The sequence below is a fragment of the Haliaeetus albicilla genome, chromosome 20 (genome assembly GCF_947461875.1).
Source record: "Haliaeetus albicilla chromosome 20, bHalAlb1.1, whole genome shotgun sequence".
Classification (NCBI taxonomy): Eukaryota; Metazoa; Chordata; class Aves; order Accipitriformes; family Accipitridae; genus Haliaeetus; species Haliaeetus albicilla.
The window spans coordinates 10,877,672-10,897,887 of NC_091502.1; the positions used below are offsets into that span (position 1 = coordinate 10,877,672).

At 38.3% G+C, this 20,216-nt stretch overlaps 1 protein-coding gene across 1 annotated transcript in view; it reads left to right on the forward strand.

The window, feature by feature from the left end:
- Nucleotides 1-20,216, forward strand: part of GUCY1A2 (guanylate cyclase 1 soluble subunit alpha 2) — a 177,357-nt gene that overhangs the window by 108,716 nt on the left and 48,425 nt on the right. Inside the window, exon 6 of the mRNA XM_069808272.1 lies at nt 4,161-4,304. Within this exon, the coding sequence (XP_069664373.1) occupies nt 4,161-4,304 (144 nt within the window). The remainder of the gene's footprint in view (nt 1-4,160; nt 4,305-20,216) is intronic.

Sequence of the window (20,216 nt, forward strand, 5' to 3'; positions counted from 1 at the left end):
TCTTTGTTTGTTAATTAAGAATAAAAATTGTATCCTACTTTTTTAATATATTTGTCTAATTTTGAAATCTAAGTTCAACCTCACTTCTCTTCTATGGTGCTATATATTAATTCCCAATTAATGAAAGCTCTAGTGAAGCCAGCCATGGCGAGTGTAGGTCAGGCTATCAGTGAGTGGCTAGAAATACCAAGAGGAGTAAAAAATAATTATTTAACTAGAACAAAAATGTACTAAATCTTAGTAAAGGTAAAACTTAGCCATATGCAAAAATGGCTGAAATATTCAAAACAATATATATTTGGGGTTTTAAAAGAAGCAGGATAATGTATTCCAGTCTTACAGCAAAATACCTTTTCCTGCATATGTATCTAGGAAGGATATAAAAATCAAATGTACTACTAATAATGCACTATCATAGTCAAATTATGAAGTAAAAAACTGAGAAGTAAGTTTATCACATGATAGCGATTTTCTCTGGGGTTTCATTACTGTATATCATCATCTTGAAGAGCATCAAACAGATCTGAGTGCTGCTATTTTAGCCACCTTGAGTAGCACCTTCCTTTGCTCTTAATCCTATTGACATTTACTTGAATATTTATGGAGTAAGTTGCTCTCTGGTGTGCACAGTGATTTCAGGATCTACCCAGCAGATAGTGTGGAGCGAGCCATAAGCAGTGCTTGTTTTTCTGGTACAGTTCTTGCTCCTCAGCTGAAACAAGAGAAATCCCCTTCTTCCCCATGCGTGTCTGACTCACTGGCGGGCCCAACCTGAAATTCTGAAATGTGATGTATTGGTCTCATTGGAGTTTCTATTTTAATGTCCTCACACAACCTGCTGAAGTTCAACAAGGCCAAGTGCAAGGTCCTGCACCTGGATCAGGGTAATCCCCAATATTAATACAGACTGAGGGATGAAGGAATTGAGAGCAGCCCTGCAGAGAAGGACTTGGGGATATTGGGACATGAAAAATTAGACATGACCCAGCAATGTGCGCTCTCAGCCCAGAAAGCCAACCATATCCTGGGCTGCATAAAAAGAAGCATGGCCGGCAGGTCAAGGGAGGTGATTCTAACCCTCCACTCTACTCTTGTGAGACCCCACCTGGAGTATTGTGTCCAGCTCTGGGCAAGTACAAGAAGGACATGGACCTGTTGGAGCGAGTCCAGAGGAGGGCCACAAAATTGATCAGAGGGATGGAACACCTCTCCTATGAAGAAAGGCTGAGAGAGTTGGGGTTGTTCAGCCTGGAGAACAGAAGGCTCCCTTACTGTGGCCTTTCAATATGTAAAGGGGGCTTATAAGAAGGATGCAGAGAGTCATTTTTACCAAGGCCTGTAGTTATACGACAAGGTGCAGTGGTTATAAACTGGAAGAGGGTGGATTTAGACTGGACATAAGGAAGAAATTTTTTACTGTGAAGGTGATGAGGCACTGGAACAGGTTGCCCAGAGAAGCTGTGGATGCCCCATCCCTGGAAGCGTTCTAGGTCAGGTTGGATGGGGCTTTGAGCAACTTGATCTAGTGAAAGATGTCCCTGCCCATGACAGGGGGGTTGGACTAGATGATCTTTGAAAGTCCCTTCCAACCCAAACTATTCTATGATTCTATGACTCCGTATGAGAGGACCAAATCAAAGTGCCATGAACAACCTGAATTATAAGAACTCCTGGAGCTTTTTAGAAAAAGGAGTTGGGGGAAAAAAACACAGATAACTGGAAAATTTGTCAAATCTGATTTTGAAGGAGGACTGAACCAAGGTTAAAGTTTGATGGAGGTACTCAGCATGTAAATTTCAGCTTAAATGCTTAGTTGGGGAAATCTTAGTAGTGACTGAAAACAGGGTCACAGATGGTAAATCATTAGACAACCTTATCCGTACTTAGCACATCCAGTTTCAGCTGCCAGGTCAGTCTCAACAGTCCTAATCATTTCCCTGGTTCTCCACTATTACTGTCAGAGGAACTTCATAGGGATAAACACTTTAAAGAGTATCCTACAATGGTATTGTTATAATTTTTATTTTCAGAGTAAGATTAACATGAGGCAGCTTCAGTCCTATTTTTCTGGTAGTACACAGGCATGTACAATGCAGCTCTGATGGTGCTACTCTTTCCGTGAGTGCAATTTAGCTGTCAAATTAGTTCACACAACTATGGAAATTTCCAAAGGGGAAGAAGGTAACAAAATAAGTAGGTTTGCCTGAACATTGCAGGAATAGTATATGGTCCCAGATATATACTTGCTTTCAGTAGTGTAATGCGACTAACTTTAGTGGAAGGGTCATTCTGAAATTAAGTCATTCAACAAAGAGCAGGATTTTTATTTAGTTTTTTGTATTTGACAGCATAGACTCAGCTCTTTTCGTAATAACCCCTTTATTTCTATTCAAACTGGTTAAGTTCATCCACAATTTTTAAGAATGGCAATGTGCAGTTATTTGGATTTCTGCTAATTCTACCTTCTGATTTAGAGAATTTTTTACCATCTATTTCTTAGCCATCCAGAGTGTCTTTTCAACTTCTGATACTTTTTCTCACTATGCTTGTGTGCTTTCTTCCCTAGTTTCTACATTTTTCAGCAGCCATTGCAATATACTTGCCCATCCATTTGTCTTTGGAAAGATGGCCTCCTAAACTGCAGGGAGTTGTCAGTCTCCGCTTCTTGTGGACAGAGATCCTGAGATATGGCTTGGGGAAAATAGGCAGGCAGACAGCAGTAGTGATTGCTGCTTTTTTTTTTTTTTTATATATACAAGCACTATTACGAGCTTCCAAAAGTGACAAGGGAGCTCTAGCAGCTGTCTCAGCTCTCAGCTCATGAGAAACCCTCAGCTTCTTATATATATCCTCATGCATGATCAGTAGGAAAGGCTAAGGTGTGAAACTTGGCAATGTTATGTAGCAGCTTCTGTAAGTTTGATGGTGGGAAGTATTTGCCCATACTGCTGTTCTAGATTCATACTCTGGGTACATTTACATGTAATGCTTACTTTTTGAGGTACTATTTCCAATTCTGTTTATCAGGATTGGAAATTAATCTCAGAAGGTCCAGGTCTACTAATATTAGTAGGACCCCTGCAGAGAGAAGAATCAGCTGTATTTATTCCCTGAATAACTCTTTGCTCAGTGCATGCTTTCTTCTCACCTTAGTCTTTGCTGAAACCTTTCCTGGCATTCCTGTAGTGTTATAGGCAGGGTGAAAGCCAGATTAGTTACGTAGCAAAAGCCAAACTAATCCTTGAGGGCCAAGTCTGCTTTGGCATGTGTTAATGGACTGCGTACAGAGCATGTTGCAGATGTGTGGGGAAGCAGACTGGAAAACGCAATGCTGTCAATAAAGCTGCAGAACTTGAGGGCTTCAGTGTTTCTCAGGCTGCCTTCATCCAGAGCCAGAGGGCTTCTGCAATTTATTTTGCTCCCACTTCCTCCTGAGGGACAACTTTCCTTAAAGAAAATCAAGGATAAGAGAGAGGTAAGGCCTCTCTGAAGAGACCAGAGGGATCAGTCTGCTCAACTTGATGCCTGAAGGTAGGGAATTCACAGTCAGGTAGCCTGCATAGTAGAGAAGCAATAATTCTTATTTGAAAATAACAGAGACAGGTGCAGTCAAAAGTCTGTAGCAATAGCATCTATTTGTAAATTATCCCTATACCAGGAAGAGCTACCTGCTAATGAGAAGTTGCAGACTCTTCACTGTTTTTTATGGTGATGTTTTGCTTTTTCTAATTCTCTACCTGATATACTTTTCTGGTAGAGCAAATAATAATTATGAATTATAATCATGTAACACTATTCTTATCCAACAGCAAACTCGACCAGGATAGTGTCAAACAAAGCTGCAAGCAATTTCTCATTTAGGAAAATAGAGTTTTCTGTATTACTGCTGTGGGAAAATGTTGTCATCTCTCAGCTGATGGTATACACTGTTCTAGATGTAATGATCTTCTTTGGTTATAACGGTGATGAACCACTATGCAATCTCATGTCAGGTTTTGACTGCACCTGTTTGCAAACTCAGGTAATTATGCTCCGTTGTCTAATTGCTTATTTTATGGATGTTTTGCGCACATGTTTTAAGCAATGCTATTTGATTGCAGATAACTAATGGTAGGGTTGTCTTCTCATTATCATACATTTGATTTGTCTGATTGCTGCAGGTGGAAACAATAGGTGATGCATACTGTGTTGCAGCAGGGCTCCATAAGAAAAGCCTTAGTCACGCTAAAGCCATTGCCCTGATGGCACTGAAGATGATGGAGCTATCAGAAGAGGTTCTCACTCCAGATGGGAGCCCTATTAAGGTAACCCCTTTGCTCTTTATTCTCAGCTAGTCAGTGGTATGTGGACCTGATTAATTCCATTGTGTTCTGTCAGTAGCAATCTGTTTATTGCTAGGAGAATTTAAAATCACATCAATATATCATAGTCTTTTTTGTGGATGTATATTTCACTGGTGCCCATCAACAATCATGTAAGCAATGCCTTACTTTAATAAGCACAATAGACCACACAGACTAGCTGTCGCCTTGTCGTATGCATTGAATGCCTATTTGTGGCTGGAGGGCATTAGATGCACTGCTGGAGCCCTTCTTCCAATTCAGTTTAGTCTGAGAAGATGACAATTCATATGATCCAGCACTGTCCCAAGCTAAAAGCCAAAGCAGAGTATGCGATGGCAATAGGGAAATTCGCTTCAGAAGTAGGCTCCTGATCTGAACTTCAGCACTAGTGTAGAGGTACTCAGAGAGTTCTGCGGCTCTAAGGGGCCATGTGCCTGTTTTCTAAATAGTTGTTGACCTGTATAAAAGAAGAATGTGTACACTGCCTGCTCTTTCCCCGTGTTAATGTGCATCCTTCCCACACTATTCCAGTTCCTTCTCCTAGATTGGCGCAGGGGGTAGCAGGAGGTGGAAAACCACATGTCCTTTTACACCATTTTAAAGTTCCACTGCTGTTCTGCTTCTTTTGATCTTATACCAACCTTGTAGCTACTGGCATTTGGAACTGGTAATGTTTAGGTAGGAGATGGAGATTCAGCAGGGAAGAAAAACCATGGATATATAGATGTGCCTTTCTTTTTCAAGGGTCAGATTACACATTGTTTTCATTATGTGTACTCACTCCTGTTTCTGGTTAAATTGTTCTTCCATAATACAGACCTTTTGTTTTCGAAGAAAATGGGGGTATTATGTAGAACAATTATTCAACACTGTCTAAAGCCTGTTACAAAAGCCATATGTAGCTGGATGAGAAGGCCAGACAGACTTCCCATGGGATGATTTACATCATGGTTGAAATGCACTTTGTAAACTGCAATTTGTCCTGTCTGTTAAAAAATGAGGGTTCCATCCAAAATGCCTTTTTTTTTTTTTCAAAAATTGAAAGACTGTTTTGAAGGTTTAAAACTTGACAGAAAGGAGGTGAAATTTTTAAAAATTTATTCAGGGATGTTGCTGTGATGCTCCTTGAGCAATAAAATTGTATACTTGGGAGTTCCAACTCTTCTCTATCTGTTAGTTAGGTTATATCTTGAACTATATTCCTTGAACTCTGTGTGTGGTGAATCAAGAAAGACTTAATCCAAAAGAATTTTTCTGCCCAGAAAGAAGAGTGTGGATACAAGGCAACCAAGCTAGAAATTCCATGACATAAGGCGACACAATATTCAAATGAAAATATATTGAGTTCTAGTTGAAATATTTTTATTTTTAGATATCAATGCTGCTGATGAATTTTTTAAAATGTCAAAATAAGATACTTATTTGATTATTGAAAAATGTCCACCTATTCAAAAGAATAACTTTCTGAAAAAAATCTCTTGGACTATGGATCTTGAAGAAAATTTTCTTAAAGTCTCATGTGGACATTCATCAAACACAGAATAAGCATTACAAGACAAATGGTATCTGAAGATAACTGGAAGACAGCATTTTCAGTTTTGATATAAGACTGTTTCAAATGTGTTAATTTAATCTTATTAAAATAGATTTTCTAGATTGTTTGATGATTTCTCTATTTTTCCAATGACTATAGCTGATTAATACATTCTAGCTACACTGTCACATGCTGGGAAAGCTGTCTTCCAGATCCTCTCCATCTTTTCACCTTCTTTTGAGTGATTGCTGCAATTGTAGGGAAATTTTGAAGGTGTATGTTTTACCCTGAGAGTCACAGTTTGTGACTGTTTTCATTATCACTCACTATTTTTCCAAAAATTCCTCACGATTTCAGTGGCTGCATAAGAAAACTGATAAAAGAAAGACTATAAAGACAGTGCAGAGCAAAAATGCTTGCATAGAATAAAATGCTAGGAATAACCAAATATTTTCAAAAAGTGCTAATAAACATCCTTTAGAATTCAGAAGAAAAAAGTCAGTTCATCATACTTAAACTGAAAGTAGAGGTACTGAGAAGCTCCTCAGTGGGTTTTAGTTGTCCTGTCTTCAGTTTTAGGTGTAATAGCTTTCAGGGCATGAGGGATGGTGATATCATAAAATGTTGTTTTTACCTTTGTACTTAACCTGGTAAATTGTGTTTAAAAAAGCTTATCTTGCATAGAGGTATTTTGATTTAATTTTAAATATATTAAGGTTAAGATTCCTCTCACATGGATATCTACCCTGTAAAATTATTGAAATAAGGACTTTTGGAGAAGTCTACTTTAATTTGTCCTAGTTTAGGTGTCTACTCTAGGATGAGATGAATCACGCCTTAAAAATGTGTATTTTCTCAGTTGTCTGTAAGGGAAGTCTATGGACTTAGCCTAAATGTGGATGTCTGTACTGTAAGCTTCTACACTCTGTCAGATGAGTCCTCCTACAAATGGCAAAGAACACATAGTTTTTCCTCAGTAGTTATGTCAGTGATCGTCACAGTTAAAAACATATGCATTATTTCTAAATTGAGTTGGCATGACTTTACCTTCCAGCCAATGTTGAATTGGCTAGTGATCTGTATTTTGGTTAGCTGCCAGTTTTTCACTTAAAAAAATGTTCAGGTGCCCATCATGCCACAGATTCCCGCTAATAAATACTTTGTATGCCTAATAATGTCTTAAAGCTGCATCAGGGGAAGTTCAGATTGGATATTTGGAAAAAGTGGTCAAGCACTGGAACAAGCTCCCCAGGGAAGTGGTCATGGCCCCAAGCCAGTCAGTGTTCAAACATTTGGACAATGCTCTTAGATACATGGTTTAACTTTTAGGTTGCCCCATGTGGAGTCAGGAGTTGGAATTGGTTCTATAATCTACCTGAAGTTTAAAGAACCCCTAGGTATGTGTAACAGTTACTATGGACTCAGCTCAGAACCATTAATAGGAGACTTACTGCATGACACATTTTACAATTAAGCCATTAACATATTTAAATATTCATGAACATTAGATACAAAGTACACAATGTAGGCTGTAAGACATTTATAAGTGGCCTGACTTCTAAACAGTGAGTTGAATTGTACTATAATGTGGTTACTTTGAGCTGGTCCTGTTGATACGGATGGTAAAAGAAGTGCAGTATTTTGACTATATTTTGACCCTAATTCTTATCTGTGATTCATGTTAACAAGCACAAGTCACATTTCCTGAGTCGTTGCCAAGCATGCTGAATATAGAATGCTGACGCAGCTTCTGTTTTCTTTTATTGAAAAACCTACATCAGTATTTGGATATTTGAAAAGAACTTGATATCAGAGGGCAGTTTTCCTCATGCCCAATGTTTGGTATCTTTTGACAGATTTCATGAGTTGCTGTGACTAAATTCTGACTTTATTCCTCAGGATAGTCTAGTAGCTATTTTGAAAAAGTAAGATAATTACTCCACTAAGTCCGAGACAATTTTCCAAAATGTAATTCCTAAAAATGAGACCTTCTGATCTCAGGAGTAAACGACAGTGTTCTGTTTTCTCCCACCCCCCTCTAAAACTGGCTGACAAGCCTTGATTAAATAGGAAGAAATAATTCTCAGCCATTTTATATAATACATGACAGCACAGTTATTTGAAGTTCAATTTCTGTTAGTAGGCTAACAATTACAGCACAGTTACTCTGTTCTGATTGTGTTTTCTAGTAAGAAGGAAACATGCTAAAGTCTCCTTGGTTGCTTGCAGGGGCTTTCTCTTCCAGAGGTTTATCTCTTTTTTTAAGCTCTCTGAGGTCACTACTGGAAACTGTGAGTTCAGAAGTTATTCCCCAGGTTTGTGGGGTGTGACTGATACAATGCACGTTTAAGAGGCTAGTTACTTAGGGGGCAAAATTTTTTTAGACTGAGCCTTTATGAATCTGTTTGGGTTGTCCTGGCTGTAGAGATTTCAGCTCTAGGGAAATTTAAGTGCAATCATGAAATGTAGTGCTTTTTATTTAATGATTACTCAATTAGATATGTCTTATGATTATGGTTTATGGAATATATGTATTTTCTAAATTACTTGGATGGATATATTACGTTGTCATCTCAGGACTGAACTTACCAGAATGCAGATATTTACTTTTTGTAGTGCTTGAAATATTCATCCTTGTGAGAGCAGCGGATATCTTATTAAATGACACTTAGAATCTCAGAAAGTTAGAAAGAAAACATAAATGAATGAATGAAAAAAATACCACATTGCATAAATGGGAATTTAGGATAAGATTTTCACCTATAAAGAGCATTGGTGGACAATCAAATGAAATTTACCTGGGTACATAGTTATCATTTGAAAGTATTCATTGTAGTGATCACAAAAATACCTTGTTTGTATAACCACATACATTTTATGAAAAATCTGCCCCTTAGAGCAATGCTCATGTGGACCTCAGGATGGTGACATGGTGTATGAAGCAGGTCTGGTTTATATCCAGATGATGTGCCCACCCCAGAGTCAGAGCTGATGAGAGCACCATGGTGTGCAGCTGACATGTACTTAGGCATTTGACACTTCCAGCAGACCCAAAGGCAGCAAAAATGCATAAGGAGAATGGAGACCCTGAGCCTGCACTCCTTATACCTGTGTGAATAGCCTGTGATTTGCAGGGTAATGAAAAAATGTTGTTTTGCAGAAAGAGAGAGCAAGCTATATTATAGCAGCCTCCACAAATCCTATCATCGGTGTTGTAACACAGTCCGCTCTTTCCAAAATAAATATTTGTAACAGAAAATGGGCTGATCATTCTCCTCTGAGTGATGGAGAAGGCTTCAGGTCCCTGTATGATTTTTTTTTTTAAATCAGTTCTATTTGAGGCAAAATCCCATTACTTTAGCATGAGCTACGACCTTAGTACAAAAGAAGGACTGTTGGCTCAGACACTGCATGTAGAATTGGATATACATTTATATCCTTTCAGCAAAACACTTTGTAGTCCAGAAGCACTTGTTTGATTTAGGATCTGTACAACTAATTATAGATAGTGCTCTATGACTGTAGTCTGAAAATATTGATTTAAAATTGCCTCCTACCTTTAAGTGAGTGTTACTTGAATTTAGGATACACTTCATATTTTACTACATTTTTTTAGATGAAGTGGAAGTACATTGATTTTAATAGCTAGAGATAATGCTGTAAGAAAAATTCTCCAGAGCATTAACATTTACAGATAAAAGTCACAATGCAGATCTCGTTTGATGTGTTAAAACCCATAGGATATTATTGGTGGCATCACTTTTTATCATGCTTCAAATCTTGCCTAATTAATTAATGTGCAGTGTATATCCCAAAGAAACAGAAAAGCATCCTTTTCAGTTTATTGTTAAAAGGGCTGCTTTGGCAGAACATACTTAGTTTTTACTAATGAGATGTCCCAAGAGGTTATTCTCTAAGATTATCTGCTTATTTTTATAGTGTTTGAAGGTGGTCCTAATAGGGTTGTGAAGAGATACAGAACTGGGAACACACAGAGGAAAAGTAAATGATTTACATGAAGCTGCTGAAATTAACTACAATTATGTAGATTTGTTGTGTACAGGTGTTCCTGCCTAAAACATAAAGATTTGGCCCTACCACATTAATTCAAAACATGTTTTGAAATATGTCCCTCTACAGCAGAAAAATGTCATGTATCTTTCAAATGATTATGTTACAATAACATGAGAATTAGGCCTGTAAATACTGTAATCACAAACTGAAGAAAATACATACCTTCACCTTTCTTTTTGCTCACTTGCTAATGACTAGTTCATGCAATAATCTAAATAGAGTAGTGCAGAAAATTTCTAGCTGATATTCTTTCAATTCACTTAATTTATTCTCAGGTGAGGTAGATGGGGCCTTGTATTTGTAAGGCTCAGTCTGGTCCTCGGCTTAGTTGTTTCTTTATTATCAAGTGCTTGAAGCACTTGCAGCTTCTAACTTTCAGATGTGCATTGCCAAACCTATTTTATTATTGGATTTATAAGCTGCACTTGAACAGTATAGTCTGGTATTAGCACTGTCAACACAAAAGCTGGTCTTCATCTATCAGCTAGAGAAAGAAGAACAGCATGGCAGAGGGACTGCTTCATGTGAAGGGTGGGATTAACCTCATCTAACTTCAAACACTGACAGTATGAACAGCTACATCTAAACTTGTTACTGTAGCTCCCTCTTTAAATGGAGAGAGTAAAGCTATTTTAGTCTATTCATCTGACATGCTTTCAGTGTCTACTTTTTAAGGAAATATTTGAATGAATGTTTGTCAGATAACTCCTACCTCAAGGGTGAACAGGCTAATGAGCTCTCAGAAGGATGGACGATCACACTGGAAGGAGCTGAACTGAAACACAGGTTTGAATCTTTGTTCAGTCACAGCCTTTCCATTTGAATTTTAGATGTTATCCAGACTTTCTATACTTCAACTTCCCATATATAGGTGACAAATAATGTTTTACAAGTAGAACCATTTCTGTAGCATGTCTAAGCTGTGTGACTTTGTGGCCGTGCAGCTGCATTAGGTTTGGTTTGTGTTGTCTATTTAAATACCTGTGGCTGTGATGACTGGAACAATGAAAGCCTGAGTTTGATAAACCTCTAATCTCTGCTTGCCAAGTGGTAAATTTTAATAAGCATAAACTCTGCCTCATGAGTAAGGGTACAGAAGAGAAAAAACGGCTCTGTGGATTGTAATGGCTCATGTCCACAGTGAGAGTGACACATTTTTCTAATAACATGGAAATGAGCAATGAATTTTAGTGTGCATAGCATCTTCTGCTGCCTCATTAAGTATTCCCTTTTGCATTATGGTAACATGGCACTTGGGCCCAGAACACAAGTAGAGTGAAAGTGCCAACATTTGCTTGGATATATGCTTTTTTTAAGTTTCTAAATGAAGGGGCCATTCCCAAACATAGAAAGAGGGAGAGTAGTTTAGCGAGTGTTGTCTGTGTAATGCTTTTCAGTGTTTCTTGCCTTTCTTTTAATTCAGATTGTGGTGTGCTAGTTTTATAACAATTTAGTGGTCGTCACCAAATGTACATCTTTACATAAGCAGTAAAAGGTTGTCTGGTTTCTTTTAAATTGTGAAAGGCTGACTGCTGATGCAGGCATTCTCATCAGCCCTGTGTGAAAAGCTGCTGTGTTATTGTGATGCTCCTTGCTCCATCTGTGGTCTCCTAGCAACTTTGCCTTGTACCTAATGTCTACATCAGACTCTGGAATGTATATAATACCCTATTTCATGCTGCATAACTTCAAATTAGAAATTTCATTGTGTTAAAAGAAAAAATCAGAAACAATTCCAGAAAAGAAACACCTGCATTAAGAGACATTTTTACTAAAAATTACTAATGAGCCAGTACAAGAGTTCTTAGTTTCACAGGCTTTCCAACATCAGAACTCCTTTGGGGAGCATTCAGAGCCGCACGTCTTGGGGGAAGCTTGGTACTTTTTCTTGCAAGCATGCTTGGGTGATGGTGAGCCAAAGTCAGCCCTGGTGCCGGTTCCCTGGGCTTGAGGAGAGTTCACGATGCCATACCTTAGTCTGGTACCTTTGGAAATGCGAAACAAGAGGAGCTGATCTGTATCAAAGTGCATCTCCCCAAGCATCTGGAAAATTGCAAGTTTTGTTAGGCTACCCTAAGGGAAAATTCACTTTCCTCAGCCCCCCAGTCATTTTCACTCAAGTGCTTCCTTTTGTCTGATTTTAATAATTATCAATTGCTTTTAAAAAACAAAACCATACCCATTATTTGCAACTTCTATTCTTTTGAAGGGACTTCATCATATCCAGGTATATGTTGCACCCACTGTATGACAGTTGAACTGTATATGTCTTGCAATAACAAGGGTAAGTGGGGTTTAATATGACTAGTGGGTGCACAGCAGCTTTGTGGAAGAGGTTGGTCTGAAAACTTAGATTGATATTTTATCCTGCTGAAGAAGGAAATTTCCCAAAGGGTTGGTTATTCTTTCGGGTGGCATGAATTTCTGGTTTTTATCAGGTACTTAGGTAAAGTCTGCAGTAGATGATAAAGGCAGATTTTCAAAGCTACCAGGGCTTGGTCCTGCACAACGTAAGGGTCAGCCTGCTGTGCATGCAATTGCAGGGCAGAGGCATGGTATCAGGATTGGCAACCCAGTGTAAGCCCAACGTGAATTAATTAGAAGGCTGTGAAGATACTCTTTTTATGACTGCTGAGAGGAAGAGACCTGAAAGATGAGCAGAGAGCTAATTAATAACATGAGGATCAGTGAGAAGGCATTTCATCTTTGGACCTGACCATTCTGCTCTCATGCCATGTTTTCTCTGACATTATTGTCCTGCAAGTAAGAAGCACAAGAGCCTTTCTATTTATACTTGTCTCTATGGCAGATAGAGCATACTTGTAGAAACCAGGGTAGTTACCCAGGGCACCCTGTGGACTTCTTCATTGTTTATTAGTCCACAGTGACTATTACATGTTCACAACTCTTTGTGACTCACAGTATTTAGATTTAGCTGAGTATAGAAATGGCTCTGTAATTCAGTCATATGTCATGTTCCCTAAGGCAGACAAAACCTTACTATGATGGTTGCTCCTAGCTTGTAACTTTGTCCTAGTGCCTCACAGTGAGCAGATAATTTAATTTCTTTCTCCAGGTGATGCAAGTCCGTGCACAGGGAAAACCAGCAATGGTTTCAAGATCTGGATTCCTGCAGTGGACTTGTGGCCACAGGATGTGCAGCTGGATTCTGGGGTTAGGTTTAAGGTCACAGTGTGACATCTCTCACTGGTCTGATTCTCAGGGTTTAGCAGTTGTTCCAGACACAAATGCCTCCAAATAATACTCCAGATGTCTGGCTAGTAGTAGAGGTGGTTGGAAATTTTCCATGGAAAACACTTTTTGGCTGAGAACACTGAATGATCAAAACCAAAAACTTCTGTAGAAATGTCTTGCCACATTTTCATCAGGCAAATTTACCAGATCAAATTTCTGATTAGAGAAAAACTTGCTCCAGGATAGTAAATAGATTAGTTACTAGGACAATCATCTGGGAAAAAAAGACTTTAAACAGAGTAATGTGTTGAAGTTGTGTCCTTTATGACAAAAAAACCACCCGCATTCTTAGTTATCTAGGATGGAAGATATCCTAAGATACTGTTTTGCCCCTGGGCTTGAGTTGGGGCATTTTGTGCAGCTGCCAAAACCTCACATTCTAGTTTTGACTGTTCTAGTCAGTGGAGAACTTCCATGCTGAAGCTGAAATTTTCTATTGTTATTATTGTCACTGACTCTTTATTCAAGCAAAAAGCAAGCAGTAATAACAAGAACAACAGCAACACAGCCCACCAGGTGAATAAATAATTAAATCTCATGTACACTGGAGTTTCAGGAGGTTGACAAAGGGAACGATAGACAAAAATCCTTAGAAAGTGAGAATTGCCACATGTATAGTGATGTTATATATTCATATAAAAAAGACATAAACCCATGTAATATAAAATTATCCATGACTATTTAAAGAATTGGGTTAGGGAACCCATGGTAGCTGAGTGCTGAACTTCTATTTCTCCTAAGTCCTAAATACCTGTTCTGTTCTTCCCTCAGTGTGTCTTCTTGTAATATAAAAATTGATAGTCAAGTTTCCACTATCAACTACAAGGCTATTTTTCTTATCTCCTGAGGTGGGGAAGAGATGGAAAAGATTACACAAAACCTAAATAAAAGTAGTGATATGAGATAATATGCAAACCTACAAGGACTCATAGAAGATAAGCAGTAATACACTGAGAAACAAGCACAAATTCTGCATAAAAATAGTGCTTTATTGACTTTTATGCAGTCTGACCACATAAGCATGAACAGTAAATGTGCTAGGCTTGAATTGCCACCTCACTGTGTTGATAGGCACGGGTGATCCCAGAGGCCTCTGAGTGGGACATAGAAGGGAAAAAGCCTTGCCCTTTGCAGCTGTAGAGGTGGTTGCTACCTGAGTGTCTGTGTTTCCAGCTGCTGAGATGCTGTCAGGCAGCTGCTGCCCTGTGCTGCATTGCTACAGCATCTGCCTCTCCCTTCAGTGACTGAGCTGCCTGCGTCTGCTTTTTGGTCTGCCTGCTTTAAAATGAAGAAAGCCTCTTCTGTCCGGAGCTAGTGATATTTATTTATTATTGTAATCTCAATTATGTACATTGTCTTTTCTAAAATGGGCAATATTTTTGTTTCAGAACCACCATTACATCACTGATGTCCCTTCATTTTCTGTCTCTCTTCCGAGGGTCCAAACAGTGAAGTACCCTAATCCAAATGTTTTACTTTATCTGGGGCCATAACGTGCCATAAATTGCAGGTTTTGGCAGCAAATAGGGCAAATCTGCCTCTTCCTTTGATCTGACCCTCCCCCAGAAGAAAGAGATGGTGTTATGCCTCCAGTTGCTCTCCAGCATGCAGAAGTAATGCATCCTCCCAAATAATGCAACTCAGGCACTCGTGCTAGGTGACAGTGCTAGCATAGCTCCCTCTTCTCTTCACCCTGATGCAGACTGGAGAAAAAGATTCAAGAAAGGGCCTCTTTCCATCTCCTCCTTCTCCCCTCTTCCCTGTCTCCTACTGCATGAATAGTTTTGGATAAGGTGTGCTGGAAATAACAAAAAAATGGAGCTGAGCTGCATGCACTTTTTTATACTGCATACCTTCTGTTACGCATTTAAAGGGCATAGCTCTCCTCTCCATGACCTATTAGTTACCTTGTCCCTTTAATATAATTTTGCTGGGAGGATTATGCTCACTGCAGGAAAGATCCCCCTTGACACAAAGATTTTTCATGTTGCAAGGAGGAGCACCTCAGTAGTCCTTGTCTTTTCTGACCCTGAATTGCAAGCAGAGTCTTGCACAGAGTCCCAGAAGTGCTGCCTCTGGGTTGTCTCATGGAGAACAGTGTTTTTCTCAGCCCCACTGGGTAATCCTGTAGATATGTTAACATTTATGCAGATCTGGCTTCATACACTGGCATCCACAGTTACGGGATTTTTGAAGCAGCTGCCAGCATCTCCTCTGCAAGATTAAGATGAAAAAAGTATATTTGTTAATGGCAATTCTCTACTTTTATTCCCTCATTCCCTCCAACACACCCACTTCTGAGAAGAAAAGTCAAAGTCTGCAGTTTTAAGCACTGGTTAAAAACTCTATCACATAACTGTTGTCATTATTCTGTGCTAAACAGTGAGTCATTACACTGTACTATATTTGAGTGAACAGTTAAGATGGGGGGGTGGATGCTGGAGGATTATACTTGGCCTTCTGTTTGAAGCTTACAAGTTCAGCAACATTGTTCAACTGTTTCAGAAGTTTAGTTCCCTGAGGAAGAATGCATTTCCTGTCATAAATAAATCCATAAACTAAATTTTTAATGGTATTTCAGCTTCCTTTCATATGAGACATAAGAGTATTTTCGAAAAAATGCCAATACTTCAGAGGAACTTGCGACAGCCTCTTCTGTTCAAATATCTTCCTTAAACTAGGGTAAAAGTTATTCAATGTAAATAATAATCTTCAGAGACTTCGTACTGAATAACCTGAACTTTTTTTTTAAAAACAAAACAGTCTCCATATTTTGGTATATCTCATATTTGGGTTTTGGTTTTGCTTTAATATTTTAGAAAGAGAGGAGAGGAGAGCAAGGACATTAGTTTTGAATAGAGAAGAAGGGAAAACAAGGCACAAATATTCTAAGAATGCTCAGTTAAATAAAGGGCTCTTTGGCTTCATCCTATTTGCATGTGACCTATTTGATTAGGTCAATAAAAAGAAAGGAGAAAGTGGTATAAAAAAAAGTGGATTAGGATGTACTGGGATTTCTCCTAGCTGGCAGAACTTAGAGTGGCCCAAGTGATAATTATCCTGAAGGAAGACCTGATTTTTGTCTAAGTTTGAAGCTTTGTTACAGGAAGAAGAATCAACTCTGAGGAAGAAGATGGAAAGTGGTGTATTTCTGAGATCCCATTTTTCCTTCTTGCAAAACCAGGAAACACGAGGCCCTGGATAATTTCTTACTGGGATATAGTTTTCCTAGAGTGAGCAAGATAATTCTTGACATTTAGCTAAATATTCTAATACTGGTTAAAGCCTTCACCATTATCTTAATATCTAAAATGACAGAAACTGATTAAAACAAAGCTTATCAAAAGTCATAGAATCATAGAACAGCCCAGGTGGGAAGGGACCTTGAAAGATCAGCTGGTCCAGCTTTTTGTGGGAGTAGAAGCCTAGCTGAGATTATCTAGCACCCTGTCTAATTGCATCTTGAAAACCTCCAGCAATGGGGACTCCACCACGTCCCTGGGGAAATTGTTCCAGTGATTGATTGTTCTCAATGTAAAACATTGTCTCATATGTCGAGATGAAACCTCTCCCATTCAAACTGTACCTGTTGCCCCTTGTCATCTCCATGTGGCTCCTTGTGGAGAGAGAGCCTCTGTCCTCTTTGTAGCTGCCCTTTAAGTACTGGAATACTGGGATGAGGTCCCCCCAAGCCTTCTCTTCTCCAGGGAGAAAAGACCTAACTCCCTTCAGCTTTTCCTCACAGGGCAGGTTCTCCAGCCCACTGATCATCTTTGTGGCTTTCTTTTGGACACTCTTCAGTTTGTGAGCACCTTTCTTGAATAGTGGGGGCCAGCACTGGACACAATACTCCAGGCACGGCCTGACAAGCACCAAGTAGAGTGGGATGATCACGTCTCTATCCCTGCTAGTGATGCCCATGCAAATGCAACCCAGGATCCAATTTACCTTTGTTGCTCCAGCACTGCTGACCCCTGTGCAGCTGGTTGTCCACCAGGACCCCCAGGTCCTAGCCTGTACCGGGCTCTTTAGTTATTCTGTACCAGGTAATGTGATGATATACTTGTACTGTTAAAATCTGATATTCATCTGGGAGACATAACATGTTCTTTACAAAAGAGTAAATTTTCAGTGGTCTGTGGAAGTAGTGACACCTCTTACATTAATTTTAATGGGAAGTGAGTAACTGAATCCCTATGTGCCTTTTTAAAAATACATCTTTTCTGTCATCTTTCTGTAGATTACCTGTTTTTCTTTCCATGACAGCTTACTTTGTAGTAGGACCATTTGTGCTACATTTTGAAAGTGGATGAAAAGAAGTAATAAAAACCTTTACCAGAAGAAAAAGAATCCTAAAAATAGGGAGATTTTTAACTACCATTCAGTTCTAAAGTTCTTTGGGAGAGGAACTAACTGCTGTTGTTACTGCTTTACTACTGTTATTTCTGCAGGGTGGTCCTTTAGGAATCACTCTGTAGCCACAAACAACACTTTGCAGAATTAGAGTCATCACTTCTGTTGGGAGCATCAATGTGATTTACTTAAGTGAAGCAGACTGTTACTAAACATTACCTTAAAGAATTCTTTTCTGATTTTTGACTAATCTATGACAGTGACAATGACAAATACATAACATTAAATGACACAAATATTTCCCTGTTATTCCAATAAGTGTTTCTGTGTTTTTCTGAAAAAAATGCTGTCATCTGAAGGTGGCCTGATTGTCAGAAAATAATTGAGCTTTGTGGTCTTAAGATTAGGCCACTGTGGGGCATCTCAGGTAGGACAATTAAAATCACTACTCACTCCAAACTTTAAAGTAGGTAGTCTATTCAAAAAGCTGGTTTTATGATCTCTGGTTATAGGAGTTTGTCTTTTATTTATTTGTGATTTCTGTTTGCATCTTGTGTTTGTCTTTTTATCTTTTCCAATTTATAGAGCTGGTTGTATAGGCCAGCTTCAGTAACTGGTTATTACACTTTCTTTCCAATATTATGAAAAGGTCATCATCTCACAACACACTGGTTGCTTGAACTTAGAAAACAGCTTCATTATTCAGAAGTGGTTTTGACCAAAACTCCTATTCATTTGATCAAAAATAGTCCAGGGTTTTTTGATCATGGAAACATTTCAAACTTGATTAACTAACTATACCTTTGTACATCTGAGTGGTTTGGGAGCTGAGCTCATGTCCTTTGACTTGAGAAGAAAATAATTTGCATTTAGCTACCTTTGTTCAGCCTTTGATTTTCTGAGATGAAATTGTCATTTATGACTATCAGTTTATAGAGACTGGAAGGGATATATATAGAATGATTGAACAGTTTCTTCTCTATATTACAAATCTACCTGTCTTCAAGAATTTGCTCAAAGTGGTGCAACTGTACCATCTTGTAAAACCAGAAGTGTGTGGAATGTCTCTGAGGCATTAAAATCAATATGAGCCATAATTGCTCAGCAGCTCTCTGGATTTCTCTTTTTATATATTTTACTTCATGGAATGAATTTTCTGAAGAATGGAGGGTTCTGAAGGTGTAATCTGATCTGTGAGAGCTTTTTTTTATAGGACACTTGGCTTCCTGAAGTATTATGTATGTTTTTAAAAATAAATTATATGTAAGTAGCAGCTGTTTCTTCAATTATTAATGTATGTAAGGAATCTGTATTATATAAGAACTGGATCTACCTTAGTTGTGTTGAATCACGAAGTGCAGGACTCACAACTACCAAATTACTGCAGGTCTTCAAATTTCTATGCATTTAGCTGATGCTTTCAAGCTGTGAATTGGTCTAATTTTGGTTCTCTAGAAAACTGTATCTGTCTGGACTTACTGAAATGAATACTAACAGGTATTCACCTTGGAAAATCAGTTAATAACCAAGTTCACGTCCCCCACACAATTATATTTAGGTTCCAGCAATAATAACAACAAAACCTCTGAATCATCAGAACAAACTGAAATAATTCCTTAAATATATGTAAATAGTCCATACGTATGTGTGTGTATACAGACACATATTTTTGTGAAAGGCCAGATTCAGCAAACTCATGTGTGACTGATCTGCATACACAAGTGGTTTGTAGCTTTACAGACTACTGTTATAACTAAAGGTAAGAAGGGTAATTTTGCCTTTTTTCAATAGTTCAGGTGTTTTATGATTAAAAGATCATTATAAAAAAAGTTAATTTTGAAATATGTTAGTGGACCTACTTTTTTGAAAGAAGAACCAATAACATAAGTGTTCAAGAGAATGCGACTTTAGGTAGTGATTTTATTTTTTAATCTAGCTTTTGCAAAAATCACAATTTTAACTTTAAAGCCTGTGGAAGCCTGAGAAATGCATAGTTTCTGTAAATACACTGATGGATATTTTATAAGGACATCACTTTACATTCTTAGCCTATATGCACCAAGACAACATGAAAATGTCTCCCAAATTAATGACTAAGTCTTTCCCTTTTCCTATATAAAATCTCAAACACTAATTAATTTAATTTCAACACATACTAATTTTAACATGGACAATGTATTGCAAGCCCTGAAATTTTTTAGTGGGATGAAGACAGTTCCATTATTTCTAACTCCAGAATACCAGTTTCCATTTCACTGGGTTATCTGTGAATAAGAACTTTGTCAAAAGTGAAAATTAAAAGAAGGTGATGTGGAGTTCAGACTTCATTGTTTGTTTGTTTTTTATTTCTGTATGTGTTTACCACAAAACCTCACATCTCCTAGGAAGCTATTTGATATCCAAATTTTCAGTCTCACTTTTCTTAAACTTCCAGTGAAAAGAAAGCATGATTACATTCTGTTTGGCACTCTCTGAAACCTTTTCTCTACCATAATTAGAATAAAATTTTCACAGGCTTCAGTGAATCCTTCATTTAACCCCATTCGTCTCTAGGGCACCATCCCTTGCATACTGGGCTCTGTGTTCAAACATTATGTCTGCTTTCAGGGTGACAGTACTGGACTAGATGGTCTTTTGGTCTGATACTGTACAGTTGT